Source organism: Trachypithecus francoisi, unplaced genomic scaffold (genome assembly GCF_009764315.1).
Source record: "Trachypithecus francoisi isolate TF-2019V2 unplaced genomic scaffold, Tfra_2.0 Lachesis_group20, whole genome shotgun sequence".
Lineage (NCBI taxonomy): Eukaryota > Metazoa > Chordata > Mammalia > Primates > Cercopithecidae > Trachypithecus > Trachypithecus francoisi.
Genome location: NW_022681466.1, coordinates 10,298,197 through 10,312,293, shown reverse-complemented (window position 1 = coordinate 10,312,293; position 14,097 = coordinate 10,298,197). Strand labels below are relative to the sequence as shown.

At 53.1% G+C, this 14,097-nt stretch overlaps 2 protein-coding genes across 3 annotated transcripts in view; both read left to right on the top strand.

Moving 5' to 3' along the window:
- The window catches only part of TIMP2 (TIMP metallopeptidase inhibitor 2), a 74,597-nt gene that overhangs the window by 25,553 nt on the left and 34,947 nt on the right, over positions 1-14,097 (top strand). The gene's annotated exons all lie outside the window — the stretch shown is intronic.
- CEP295NL (CEP295 N-terminal like) lies at positions 7,279-9,594 on the top strand. The gene is given in 4 exon segments (XM_033182452.1): positions 7,279-8,010; positions 8,013-8,732; positions 8,735-8,924; positions 9,219-9,594. Coding segments are annotated over 4 exon segments (1,671 nt in total). The 5' UTR covers positions 7,279-7,487; the 3' UTR covers positions 9,457-9,594.

Sequence of the window (14,097 nt, the reverse complement as noted above, 5' to 3'; positions counted from 1 at the left end):
TGGGATAGGATCTGTCAGGGGCGAGGCCCAGGAATCTACCCCTTCACTAGTAGCTCAGCTGATAGTGATGCAGGTGGCTGTGGGCTGCACTCAGACTTGCTGGTGTGGACAGCAGGGAATCACATGGGGGCTGCTGAAATGTAACCAGGCCGCTCAGACAGCGCCGGGCCGCAGTGCAGGAGAGGACAGGGTACAGGCCTGGGGGTTGGGGCAGAGAGGCTGACTGGTGAGGCTTTTAAGGGCCTCAGGTGAGAGATGATTAGGGCTGAGCTGCTGGCAGGGGAGGAAGGCAGAGCAAGATGCAGCATCCTGGAAAAGATGGTTTGCCAGGACCACAGTACTCCAAGTGTGGTCCCCCAGACAGCACAGACAGCAGCATCAGCATCCCTGGGAGCGCTTTACAGATGCAGAGTCTGGCGGGGCACAGGGGCTCACGCCTGGAATCCTGGCAGTTTAGAGATGCAGAGTCTTGCAGGGCGCAGGGGCTCACGCCTGGAATCCCAGCACTTTGGGAGGCCAAGTGGGCGGATCACTTGAGGTCAGGAGTTTGAGACCAGTCTGGCCAGCATGGTGAAACCCCATCTCTACTAAAAATACAAAAATTAGCCAGGCATGGTGGCACGTGCCTGTAATCCCAGCTACTCAGGAGGCTGAGACAAGAGAACTGCATGAACCCAGGAGGTGGAGGTTGCAGTGAGCTGAGATTGCACCACTGCACTCCAGCCTGGGCAACAGAGCAAGACTCCGTCTCAAAAAAAAAGAAGAAGAAATACAGAGTCTTGGGCCCAGACTATTGAATCAGAGCCTGACTTTTAACAAGATTCAAGTAGCACCATGGCTGGGTCTCAGCCTTCTGCGCATGTTGACAAATCAGGTACTCGAGCAGAAAGATGGGGATGGTCAACGTGATGAACTCGGAGGCACCAACCATGGTGTCCTGGGTCAATGCACACAGAATGCACGCAGGCCCCTTGCAGGCTTTCCCACCCATCAGAAGCTCAGTACACCTGCCAGAGTCACAGGAGGGCCAGGGAGGTCACAGGTCATGGGAGGCCAAGCACAGTCTGAGCAGAGTCTCCTTGTGCTGTGGAAGTGGTTTCCAGCTCTGACCTCCCTGGGCGGCAGGCTAGGAGACTGGATCAGGGGCCTGCCTGCTTGGCCTGGAATCCCTGCTGCCCTGATGACGAGCCGTGTGGCCTTAGGCAAGTTACTTAACCTCTCTGAGTCTCAATTTCCCTGTCAGATTGTGTGGAGAGGAACAGGCCTCACCTCCTATGGTGAGGTGGTGAGATGGTGAGAGATGTGTGTGAAATGCCGGAAGAGTACGAAACCCTGTGGGTCTGCGTGTTGATCAGCGTGATGTCTGGATTCAAACCCAGCTCCTCCGTGTAAGCGGGGAACGTTATTCAGCCACTCTGAGCTTTTCTTTCTTTTTGTGGGCTCAGAGGGGAAAGCAAGGAGAGCGGGGGGTGGCAGGGACAAGGTTTCATCCGATGGTGTCATGGGGGAAGTCAATTCCTGAATGATGGAGCTGGCTGTCAGTTTCTGGAGTTTATCCCAAAGATCTCTGCCCAGATGTTTTAAGTTTGTACCCATTTCCATGTCTCCAGGAAAACCAACACAGCAGCCCCATTGGCTCCTGTTTTCACACTCACGCCCCGGATCATTTTGTGGTGACTCTAGCTAAGAGTATGGCCTGTGTCGTGTCTGTTACAGGCCAAGGTGGGAAGAAAAGGTCGTCCTTGTGTCTGGAGGGGCCAGTTCATGCCTTGAGGAGGAGAGAGGCACTCTGAGTCCTGCCATTATCCTCAGGGACGGCCAGGCTTGCCGTTGTCCCCTATGTCTGTTGGGGGGCCTTCTCCTGGGGATGCGATGTCTGCATTGATTTTGGGGTGTCCAAGTGTACCAGGCTAGTATCCCACTGAGAGTCACCCACCGTGGGTGGATTCACCCATTCCCGTCATGGTGCCTGGGGCTCCAGCAGCCTCATTACAACACAGCCTGGTAGTTGGAGGGCCTGAGCCTTTGTCATGACTGCCCCTGCTTAGCCGCAGGACCGCGCACCTGTCGGGGACTGGGGTGGGCAGGCCACTCTCTCACAGGCCCACCCCAAGGCTCCAGATGGGCACGTGCATTGTTCAAACGCCGTCACACCTTGGGGGTGTGAGGGGACAGCGTGAGGCGGACGAGAGAGGCGGAGGTCTCACAGTGAACCACAGGACCTGCTATCCTGCAGCCGGGACGCAGGCCTGTCTGACCGTGGCGCCCCCATTCTGGGGGCCTCACACTCCCTACGGCTGTGATGCTCATCCCCTACTCCGCCCTGATGTCACAGGAGTGCACGGCAGGCCTGGAGTCGCCTTTGGAGGGGGGTGAGAAGGCCAGCGGGGGGCAGGGGGTCTGCTTGTGGGCCCTGGTACTTCCATGCTGCCTGGGTGGAGGGTCCCTGGGTGGGGACCGCCTGGGCTGAAAAGCTGTCTGAGGCCGGGCACGGTGGCTCAAGCCTATAATCCCAGCACTTTGGGAGGCCGAGATGGGTGGATCACGAGGTCAGGAGATCGAGACCATCCTGGCTAACACCGTGAAACCCCGTCTCTACTAAAAAATACAAAAAACTAGCCGGGCGAGGTGGCGGGCGCCTGTAGTCCCAGCTACTCGGGAGGCTGAGGCAGGGGAATGGCGTAAACCCGGGAGGCGGAGCTTGCAGTGAGCTGAGATCCGGCCACTGCACTCCAGCCTGGGCCACAAAGCGAGACTCGGTCTCAAAAAAAAAAAAAAAAAAGCTGTCTGAGCAGCCGCCCAGGGAAAGGTGAGCTGCTTGGACGTCCTTCTCAAGCTGTAGGCCAGAGGTTGCCTGACTTTGGTGAGAATCGCTGAGAATCTGGTGGCTGAGCACATTCCTGGGCCCAGGCGCTGGGATCGGATCGGTCTGGGGTGGAGCTGCCGTGGACTGGCTCCTGCAGAGAGCAAGAGAGGAGAATGGGCCCAGTGTCCACTCCGCTCTGTGGGAGGCCCTGGTGCCGTCCGGAGGCCAGATTGGTGTCCACTCGCCTTCCTGTCTGCTACTCCGAGTGCGGCTTCTGTGGAGCGAGGAGCTGTGGTTTCCCCGAGTGGTTGAAGGCAGCCAGCGGAAGGCAGTCTTCTCAGCTCTGAGGGACAGGACCTGAGGGCAGTTGGGGAGTAGAAAACACCAAAGCAGCCCAAGATGCTCAGAACACTTGGAGGATGTAGAGGACAGAGGTGTACCAGGACCCCTGCCCCTTCCAGAATATTCTAAGCAACCAAAGAGGGCAGGTGCCTCTGGGAGGGGAGCTGTAGCGAGGGCCCTGATTGGAACCATGGCTCTCTTCCTTGGCAAGTGTCCTGCCAAGGGCACCCGACGTCCTGTCTGGCAGAGCTGGAGAGACTCTGGGCTGCCTGGAGATCAGGCCGGGCGTCACAGGCAGAGGCAGGCGTCCCAGCAGGCTGTGTAGCAGGTGAACAGCTGTTTCTCCTTGGTCATCTTGGGCTCAACTAACACTCAGTTACCTTCCCTGCCAGCGCCTGCGCGAGTCCACGTGAGACCCTGCCCTCTGCCTCAAGTTAGTGAGTGGGGAGGGTCTCAGAGGGGAGAGCAAGGAGAGCTGGGGCAGCAGGGACGAGGTTGCATCTGATGGTGTCAGAGTGGGGATCAATTCCTGAATGATGGAGCTGGCTGCAATTTTCTGGACTTATCCCAAAGATCTCTGCCCAGATGTGTGAAGTTTTTACCCGTTTGTGTGTCTCCAGGAAAACCGACGTTGCTTCATTGGGATGCCTGCGCCAGTGGGGCTGGCACAGGGTGCACTGAGGTCATTGAATGGGCTGGGGGCACTTCCAGAGCAGGGGACACTTGTCCAGGTTTTGCTAGTTGTTGTTGGTTGACAAGGGGTGTGAGCCAATGGCTCTTGGCACAGAAATAGACTGTGAAGCTCAGGGCCTCCAGGCGCCTTCCGAGACACACAGAGGGACATTCACCTGCCCCGACCTCACTCCACCTAATTGGACATCCCCATGGCCGTTCCTGGTGGTCTTTGGTGTCTGAGGCCAGCTCCTCCATGTGAGCTGGGAAAGTTATTCATCTTCTCCAAGCTTTGGTTTCTTTTCGTGGACTCAGGCCTTCTCTTGCTTATAGACCTAGGAGTGGAATCTCTGGGTCATAGGGTAAGTCTGTGCTTCCCTTTTTAAGAAACTGCCAGACTGTTTTCCAAAGTGGCTGCACCATTTTCCATTCCCACCAGCAGTGTGCACAGGGTTCCAATTCCTCCCCCTCCTTCCTCACCCACAGTTGCTGCTGTCTGTCTTTTTGACGATCGCCGTCAGAGTGGACGTGAGGTGGCAGGACACTGCAGGGTCAGCGTGCGTTTCCCTAAAGACCGCTGCCGTTGAACATCTTTTATGTGCTGTACTAGCCATACATCTGTGTTCTTTGGTGAAATATCTATTTAAATCTGTTGCTGATTTTTATTTTTATTTATTTTTGAGACAGAGTCTCACTCTGTCGTCCAGGCTGGAGTGCAATGGTGCGATCTCAGCTCGTTGCAACCTCTACCTCCTGGATTCAAGCAATTCTCCTGCCTTAGCTTCCCGAGTAGCTGGGATTATAGGTGCATGCCACCACACCTGGCTAGTTTTTGTATTTTTGGTAGAGACGGGGTTTCACCGTGTTGGTTACGCTGGTTTCGAACTCCTGACCTCAAGTGATCCACCTGCCTCAGCCTCCCAGTGTGCTGGGATTACAGGTGTGAGCTGCCACACCTGGCCGCCTTTGGCTGATTTTCAGATGGGATTATTTGCCATCTTACTGGCTAGTAAGAGTTGTTTGTATGTTCTGGATTCAAGTCTTCTGTTGGATATATGATTTGCAAATATTTCCTTCCAGTCCGTACTTCGTATTTTCACTTCACTTTCGGTATCTTTTGAAGCACAAAGGTTTTATTTTTTTATTTTTTATTTTGATGATGTTCAGCTTATCAGTTTCTTCTTTTATTGGTTGTGCTTTTGGTCTTATATCTAAGGAACCTTTGCCTAACTCAAGGTCATGAATATACATCTACGTTTTCTTCTAAGCGTTTATAGTTGTAGATGTTACATGAAGGCTATAATCCATTGTGAGTTACTTTTTGTATATAGGGTGAGATAAGGCTGTGAATTCCCATTTTTTGCCCGTGGATATCCAACTGTGCCAGCATCATTTGTTGAAAAACAAAAACCCATTCTTTCTCTGCATTAAATTGCCGTGGCACCTGTGTCAAAAATCTCAATCATTGCATTTAAGGGCCCAGCTTTCTCTCTCCCTCTCTCTCGATCATCATGGTGGTTAGCAGACTGGCTCAATATCATATTAACCACTATTCTAAATGTGTGATCTGATTTACCAAGAGGTGCAAGGACCTCCCACTACAAGACTTAAGTCAAAGCCAGCTGCAGTGTGACCACCTGAGGTTGGTCAAAGGTGCTGGGGTTCGTCCGAGCAGCAGAGGGCCTGTCTCTGCCACTTACCAGCTGTGTGATCTGGGTTAATCATCTTCATCCCTGCCTGCCTCGGTTTCCCTGTCTGTAAACTGGGGGAGGGGGGTAGGAGCTTCGTATCTCAAAGGATTACTGTAAAAAAGATGAACAGATACATGGCAAGTGCTCGGAGGGGAGCCTGCACGGTTAATGTTAGCTGTAATACAGATACAGTATTTTCTGACTCCTGCAACTATATTTGACTCCAAATGCTTAGCCTGGTTCCACATAGACTAAGATGAAAGAAGGGAAGGGGCAGTGGAGGGGGACTCCATATCGACTGTGACTGTCCCTTGCCGTTCCTGCAGCTCACAGATCTGGCTGTTTCTGGCATCACCTGCCTGTAGCAACAGACAAAATCCCATACTCTTTATGTAAATGTCCCTCCTTTCCTGGGAAGGCCTGAAAAAGCATGGGTCCCTTCCTGATGCCAAAGAGAACTGAGAGAGTCCCTCTCTGATCATTATAAAAGGAAAGAGCTGGGAATCATGAAAACAGAGCTAACACCAGCTTCTCCTCCTCTCTGTTTGGTTTCTACTGGATTTAAGTATCAGACATGCATGCGCACATACATACCTGCATGCCCCACACGGACACATACACATACACACACTGACATGCACACATACACATACCTGCACACCCCCCTGTACACACAGTTGTGCAGACATGATCACAGAAACAAACAGATGTGCACATGCACACACCCCTGCACACACACCTTTGCATACACACCCCTGCATACACATGCACACACATCCCTGCACACACACTTCTACACACACATCCCTGCACACACATGCACACACATCCTTGCGCACCCCTGCACACACACACTTCTACACACACATGCGCACGTACACACACCCCTGCACACACATGCACATACGCATGCACGCATCCCTGCACACACCCCTGTACATACATGCACACACATCCTTGCACACACACCCCTGCACGCACACCTGCACACACGCATTCCTCCACACACACTCCTACACACACACACTTCCACACACACCCATGCACACACATCCTTGCACACACACCCGTGCACATCCCTGAACACACACCCCTACACACCCCTGCACACACACCCCTGCACACCCCTGCACACACATGCATGCACACACACACACCCCTGCACATGCATTCACACACGTGCACACACACCCCTGCACACACATGCACACACACTCCACACACACGCACACGCAGCCCTGCACACACACATGCTTGGCAGGCTCCTCCCTCCTCCGTCTTTTCCTCCTTTCCTTTACGAGCAGTTCTCCCTCCAGAGGCCCAGACTTCCTCTTTTACATTCACCTGCTCTTCTGAATATTTGTTTCCAAGGGCTGCCCTTTGCACCCCTTCACCCCTACCTGCATCCTAACACTTGCCCCTTAGGGTGGGATTCTCAGTCTTGGCACTACTGCCATCTCTGGCTGGGTTATTCGCTGTCTTGGGCAGCCCTCCTGTGCAGTGTGGGGTATTTAGCAGCCTCCCTCGCCTCCACTCAACTGCAGGCCAGGAGCACCTCCTCCCTGCATTTGTGACAACAGAAAATGTCTCCAGGCATTGCCGATGTCCCCTGGGAAACAAAACCACACTCTGTTCAAAACAGCTGCCCTGCAGGCTCTTGTCAAAAGTGTGCAGGACAGAAATTGGGAGGCTGAGAGTGGGCCCTGGCGGGCACGCGTCAGGAGAACTCGGAGGGGCACATTTTGCAGCCTGTCCTCACAGTGAGAATCCTGTGTGCTTGTCTTCAGGGCTTTGCTCACTCTCCTGGGAGCTCCGGAACGTTGCACTGGTGCTCCCTTCCTCGTAGGTTTGCTGTGCAACGGTCGTGGCTTCTGCGGCTCCTCAGGCTTGGGGGCGGCCCTTGAACCCTCCACTCTTGCTCCAAGCACCTTCCCTGGGAAACTGCGTCTGCCGGGTTCGCAGACAGGAACAGAAACATGGACGGAGCCATGTGGCTGAGCCTCTGTCCTGATAACGAAGCCCTGCTTTGGACGAAAAAGCACAAATTGCTACAAGCCCTGGGCACAGGCGATCTTGCTCTGCAGAAAAGAGCGGATGCCAAGCTATGGAAAAGCTACCAGCTCCAGCGCTTGGCTGAGGAGTTGAGGAGAGGGTGTCGGGAGGCGCGGTACCTGCACGTCGGAGGCCTGGACCGACTGCAGTCAGCGCGTCTGTTAGGCTGGAGAGGAGGACGGGCCAGGGAAAATGAGCCCGACTCAGAGGGGCCCGTCCAGCGGAGATGAGCCAGGCCCCCAAGGGCCAAGGAGAAGCATAGAGCAGTCCCTAGTGAAGAGGGGAGTTGCAGGGAAGAGTTGGGCCAGCAACACCCCAGGCCCTCCAGGCCCCGGAAGACGGCAGCGAGCCCAGAGAAACCACAGACTACAAAAGCCATGGGTCAGATGAATTCTCACCTGGCTTTGCCTGAGAAGAGAAAGGGAAGGCGAGAACCTTCGACCAAGTCCGGGGGGGCCGTGGTGCCATCCGCCCTCGGAGGAGCAGAGGGGCGGACCTAGAAAGGCCAGACCCACTCGTGGCTGCTGTGGGAGGAATCAGGCATGTGGAGGGAAAAGAGAAAGGAACAGCTCAGGCAGGGAGGAGGCCACTGGGACAGGGGGCAGTTTGCTTTGTTCCAGCCCTGACCAGTCGCTCTCGGGGACAGAGTCCAGAGGGGAAGCTGAGAGACCTCGGGCAGCTGTGGCCAGCTGGTTCCAGCCACAGAAGGGAAGCTGTGTCCCCAGCATCTCAGTGCATGCTCCAGGAGAAGAACAAGTGGCAGAAAGAGCTGGAGTTGGCCTTTGAAGAGTTGTTTAATATAAACAGAAAGCTGAAAAAACACCTGCGCTTGTACCTGGCACTGAAACCCAGGATGGACCAGAGCCCCGGGGAAGGGCGTGCCTTCTCAGAGATGCAAGAATGTGGCGCTGGGACCCCAAGGGGGAAGAAAACGGCAGACGCAGAGATGCTGCCCGCCGGGGAACCCAGGAGCCTAGCAGAGGAGGCGGAGCAGCAGGCAGCGTCCAAGACCAACTTGAAAACGTTAATGGGCAAGGTCAAGCCCACGTTTAGAAATGAAAGTCGAACATTGTCTCCTGAGGCAGGTATATTTATCAGTGAAGGGGACTCATTATTCTATAGCACTGAATCTGGACACGAGGCCCCCAAACTGGGCACGCTGGCAGAGGGCTCCTTCAGCTCCACCTTCAAGACCAGACAGACAGAGCGGGTTCAACGGCATCCAGGCAAAGGCAGAAAGCAGAAATGGAGCAGAGAAGACAGAAACAACTGGAATCGCTTGAACGAACGGAACACCCACATATGAGCTTGGAAATCCACTACAAGGCTGAGTTAGAAAAAGAGAGGAGGGGCCGGGCGCGGTGGCTCAAGCCTGTCATCCCAGCACTTTGGGAGGCCGAGGCGGGCAGATCACGAGGTCAGGAGATCGAGACCATCCTGGCTAACACGGTGAAACCCCGTCTCTACTAAAAATACAAAAAACTAGCGGGCGAGGTGGCGGGCGCCTGTAGTCCCAGCTACTTGGGAGACTGAGGCAGGAGAATGGCCTGAACCCGGGAGGTGGAGCTTGCAGTGAGCTGAGATCCGGCCACTGCGCTCCAGCCTGGGCCACAGAGCAAGACTCCGTCTCAAAAAAAAAAAGAAAAAGAGAGGAGGGAGCAAAGAAGGGCTCGACTGGCGCATCTGAAGTCCTCCTCCACAAGAGCCCGGGAAAGGGAGAGAGGATCTGAGCTCAGCACCACTTCCCCATCGGGCACCAGCCTCGCCGACGACGACTGGCACAGTCAGATGATCTGAGACCAGCAGCAGCAGATTTTAGAGCAAAACAAGTTGCACAAGCAGTTTCTTGAAGAAGCCAGGAAACGCTTGCAAGAGTTCCAGAACATATGCTAAGCGCGAGAGGCCCACCCGGGGTAAATACATCATTGATAATGGTGATGCCAGAACTGATACCCGAGTCTCTAAGATCTGTGTTTGCATCATTGCCTCAGAGACTCTTAGGCCTCTTTAAAATGGGCAATCTGGGGCCGGTGCAGTGGCTCACGCCTGTAATTCCAGCAGTTTGGGAGGCTGAAGTGGGCAGATCACCTGAGGTCAGGAGTTCGAGACCAGTCTGGCCAACATGGCGAAACCCCGTCTCTACTAAAAATACAAAAATTAGCCGAGCATGGTGGCATGTGCCTATAATCTGAGCTACTCAGGAGGCTGAGGCAGGAGAATCACTTGAACTCAGGAGGCAGAGGTTGCAGTGAGTTGAGATTGCACCACTGCACTCCAGCCTGGGTTACAGAGTGAGACTTGTCTCAAAAAAAAAAAAAAAAATGGCAATCTGTCATACCGTCCTCCAGGGCACATTCCCTCATACGGAGTCCTTCCCTAATCTTACCTTTATTGATTGATTGATTGAGATGGAGTCTCACTCTGTTGCCCAGGCTGGAATGCTGTAGTGCAGTCTCGGCTCACTATCCCTGCCTCCTGGGCTCAAGCGATTCTCCTGCCTCAGCTTCCCGAGTAGCTGGGATTACAGGTGCCTACCACCACGCCTGGCTAATTTTTTGTATTTTTAGTAGACACGGGGTTTCGCCACGTTGGCTAGGCTGGTCTTGAACTCCTGATCTTGTGATCCGCCTGCCTCGGCCTCCCAAAGTGCTGGGATTACAGACTTGAGCCACCGCGCCCGGCCTAGTCTTGCCTTTAAAACGAAGTCCCATTTGGGAAACCACCTATATACAAAAATAGGAACCTGTGTGGGTTTCAGTGGTGTGTCTAGCCCATGTACTGCAGATGCATCTCCCAGAGCTGATCATGCCACTGCACTCCGGCCTGGGTGACAGTCTGTTTTCAGGGGCCACAGGCACAGATGGAGATTCCAGGTCATTTAAGCCCTTCAGATGTTTTAGCCAAATAAACACTGGCCTTTCAGGGGCACCCAAGGTCAGACGGGCACAATTTCAGGAAACAGATCACTTGGTGCTTAGCCACAGGCTGAGACATTAACAGAGTCTGAACCAAAGCTAAAACCTCTTAGTCTTTCTAAGTGATAGAACCAACATTGTTTAAATAGCACGTCACTTAATACATTCTTATAACTTTAAGAGAAAAGAGATAGAGAAGACAGAAAAGAAAAGATAGGCAACCCTTGCCTCACTGGGTGACTCCTTCTGGGGCTGGCAAGGGTGTGGGCACCTGGGTGTTTGATCAGTTTCCTCCCCGCTAGCTTTGCCACCGACCTGGCATCCACCACGGCCACAGAGACCTCACACTGGGTAGCTTCTCTTCTGCCAGTTGCAGTCTTAGGGACAGGCACAGGGATCAACACACTTTTTCTGCAAAGAGCCAGAGAGTAAGTATTTTAGCCTTGGCCAGCAGTGCAGCCCCTGTGGCAATTACCCGGCTCTACTGCAGCTACTCAGAAGCAGCCACAGATGATACAGAAATGAAAGGGCGTGGCCAGGTTCCAATGAGACTCTGCAAAAATAGGTGGTGGGTGGCATCTGCTCCTTGTGCCATAGTTCGCTGAGACTAGGATGCTTTCAGAGTCTGTCTCCCTCCCTTCCAAAAACCTCAGATACATTGACTTAGATCAACCAATCTTCGTTTGTGACACGTTGGTGTCATTGGTCCCCGAATGGCCTTACTTATGAATATTTTGTAGATAATATAATGAAGCACTGTGAGCCCACCACCCAGACCCAAGACCCAGAATATTCACTACCTGTGCGCTACCTCCCTTTTCCCTCCCCCTGCTGCCTCCTTGGATGTATACCTGCTGATGGCTCACACCTATAATCCCAACATTTTGGGAAGCCAGCGTAGGAAGATCACGTGAGCCCAGGAATTCGAGACCAGCTTGGGCAACATGGGGAGACCCTATCCTACAAAAAGTTGAGCATGGTGACGTATGCCTATAGTCCCAGCTACTTGTGAGGCTGAGGCAAGAGGGTCGCTGGAGCCCCAGAGGCTGAGGCTGCAGGGGGCTGTGATCATGCCACTGCCAACCTGGGTGACAGAGCGAGACCCTGTCTCAGCAACATAAAGATGCTGGGCGCAGTGGCTCACGCCTGTAACCCCAGCACATTGGGAGACCGAGGCTGGTGGATCGGAGTTTGAGAGTCAGGAGTTTGAGAATAGCCTGGCCAACATTGTGAAACCCTGTCTCTACTAAAAATACAAAAAATTAGCTGGGTGTGGTGGCAGCACCTGTAATCCCAGCTACTCAGGAGGCTGAGGCAGGAGAATTGCTTGAACCCAGGAGGTGGAGGTTGCAGTGAGCCGAGATTGCGCCACTGCACTCCAGCCTGGGCGAGAGAGCGAGACTCCATCTCAAAAAAGAAAGAAAAAAAAAAAGAAACAAAAGGTATACCTGCTGAACTTGGGGTTTAGCCCTCCCTATCTTTATCCATACATGTGTGCTAAACATAGTGTTTAGTTTTACTTGGTTTTGAACTTTATAAAAAGGATATTTTGTGGGGTCTTTTGGAAGCTAGGCTTTTTGGCCTCAGCATGGTTACTGAATTCATCCACATCACACAAACGCCTCTCTTACTCATTTTCACTGTGGCATATCCTCATCGTGTGTATGATCATAGCTTCTCCCGTTTCGTGCTTGTTTCCAAAAAGAGGACTATATCTCTGATGCATTTGAATCAAAAGACTGGATATCAAAAAGTGCTTTTGGCACAGCTGGGATGTAGGTGTGGGAAAGATCCCATTTATTGCTTTTTTTTTTTTTTTTCCTATTTTTACCCTTTTTCCCCAGAAAAGATTGACCTGCTCTTACAAAATATTTAATTTGCAAATATGAGGCCAGGCACGTTGGCTCATACCTGTAATCCCAGCACTTTGGAAGGCAGAGGTGGGTGGATCACTTGAGGTCAGGAGTTCAAGACCAGCCCGGCCAACATGTGACGAAACCCCTTCTCTATTAAAAATACAAAAATTAGCCGGGCATGGTGGTGCACGCCTGTAATCCCAGCTATTCGTGAGGCTGAGGCAGGAAAATTGCTTGAACCCAGGAGGGAAAGGTTGCAGTGAGCTGAGATTGCACCACTGCACTCCAGCCTGGGGCCAGAGGGAGGCTCCATCTCAAAATAAATAAATAAATATACAGATATGAGTCCTAGACACTGTCTTAGTCACTAGAGATGAGCAGTGAGCCACGCACATGGAACCATAGGACTCCCGTTCTGGTGGAGGACGCAGGTGATGAGTGAGTAACAGCTGGAACTGTGGCTGTGTGGGGCGAGGTGCCCAGCGGGACCCCAAGTGCACGCCTCTGAGAAACTCAAGCCGGGCTTCCCTGGAGAACGTGAAGCTCGTGGAACCAACAAGCATTATGCTCATTCGGACGGGGTGGGAGCAGCAACCCACAAGACTTCTTGTTTCTGCTTTTGGGTTTTTTAATCACGTGTAGCTTAGGTCTCTGTTGTCTGTGGCTTTCTGCTTGAGGCCAAGCAGATACAATTTGGGGCTGGGCATGGTGGTTCACACCTGTAATCCCAGCACTTTGGGAGGTCGAGGCAGGTGGATGGCTTGAGCCCAGGAGTTTGAGACCAGCCTGGGCAACATAGTGAGATTGTGTCTCTGTAAAAACAAAAAGTAGCCAGGCACACTGGCCTGCACCTCTAGTTCCAGCTGCTAGGGAGGCTAAGGTGGGAAGATCCCTTGAGCCTGGGAGGTCGAGGCTGCAGTGAGCTGTGATTGTGCCACTGCACTCCAGTCTGAGTGACAGAGACCCTATCTTAGGGGGAAAAAAAGCAAATTTTGATCTTAGCCTTGTTTGTATCTATCCTCTGGTTCCAGAATGTCATGGGCTAGGGTTGCAAAGTCACTCCACAATTTGCTGTAGGCTCAACATGATTAAGAAGGAGCTGGGGGTCAGGAGGGCTGCTGTTTCTCAAAAGCCACATGGATTTCTCGGGGCAGGGTGTCACTGTGCTCCTGCTGTTTCTGCACTTGCGTTGTGTCCGGCTATTTTTTGCATATGGAGACCTGGAGCGTAGCCGCCTGTCACTGTAACATCACCTCTGTCTGAGAGGGCAGGGAGGATGTTAGGGGATGACTGAGTTAAAAGCCATGGCCACAATGGGGCTCAAACATTGAGTAGCCAAGGTCTTCATGCCTTAGCCTGGAAGCCATGGTCTGGTGGGGGGACCAGCCTGGCTTTGAGTGGGTTATTCTTGTTTCTGTTTTCAAAGGTAGTATTTGTGACCCGTGTGTTCTAGGTTAGGAATCGCCCCTTCTTGGCCACACTGGAGCTAAAACTAGGTGTGGAGACAGGCAGTGAGACAGGGTGGAGGGTGACTCATCTCTGCCTGGACGGTCACACCTACACTGTCCCATGGCAGCAGGACCAGACACCCGGCCCTTTCCCACCTGTCCTGCAGAAGGCTAAGGGGACGGGCTGGTTCTTTAACTGGGGCATTGGCGTGGGTACTAAAACAGCTCTCCAGGACGCCCACACCCAAAACCGTGGCCTTCCAGTGTTTCTTACGGAAATGTCATGGGTGACTTTCCATCCCAGGGCCTGGCAGC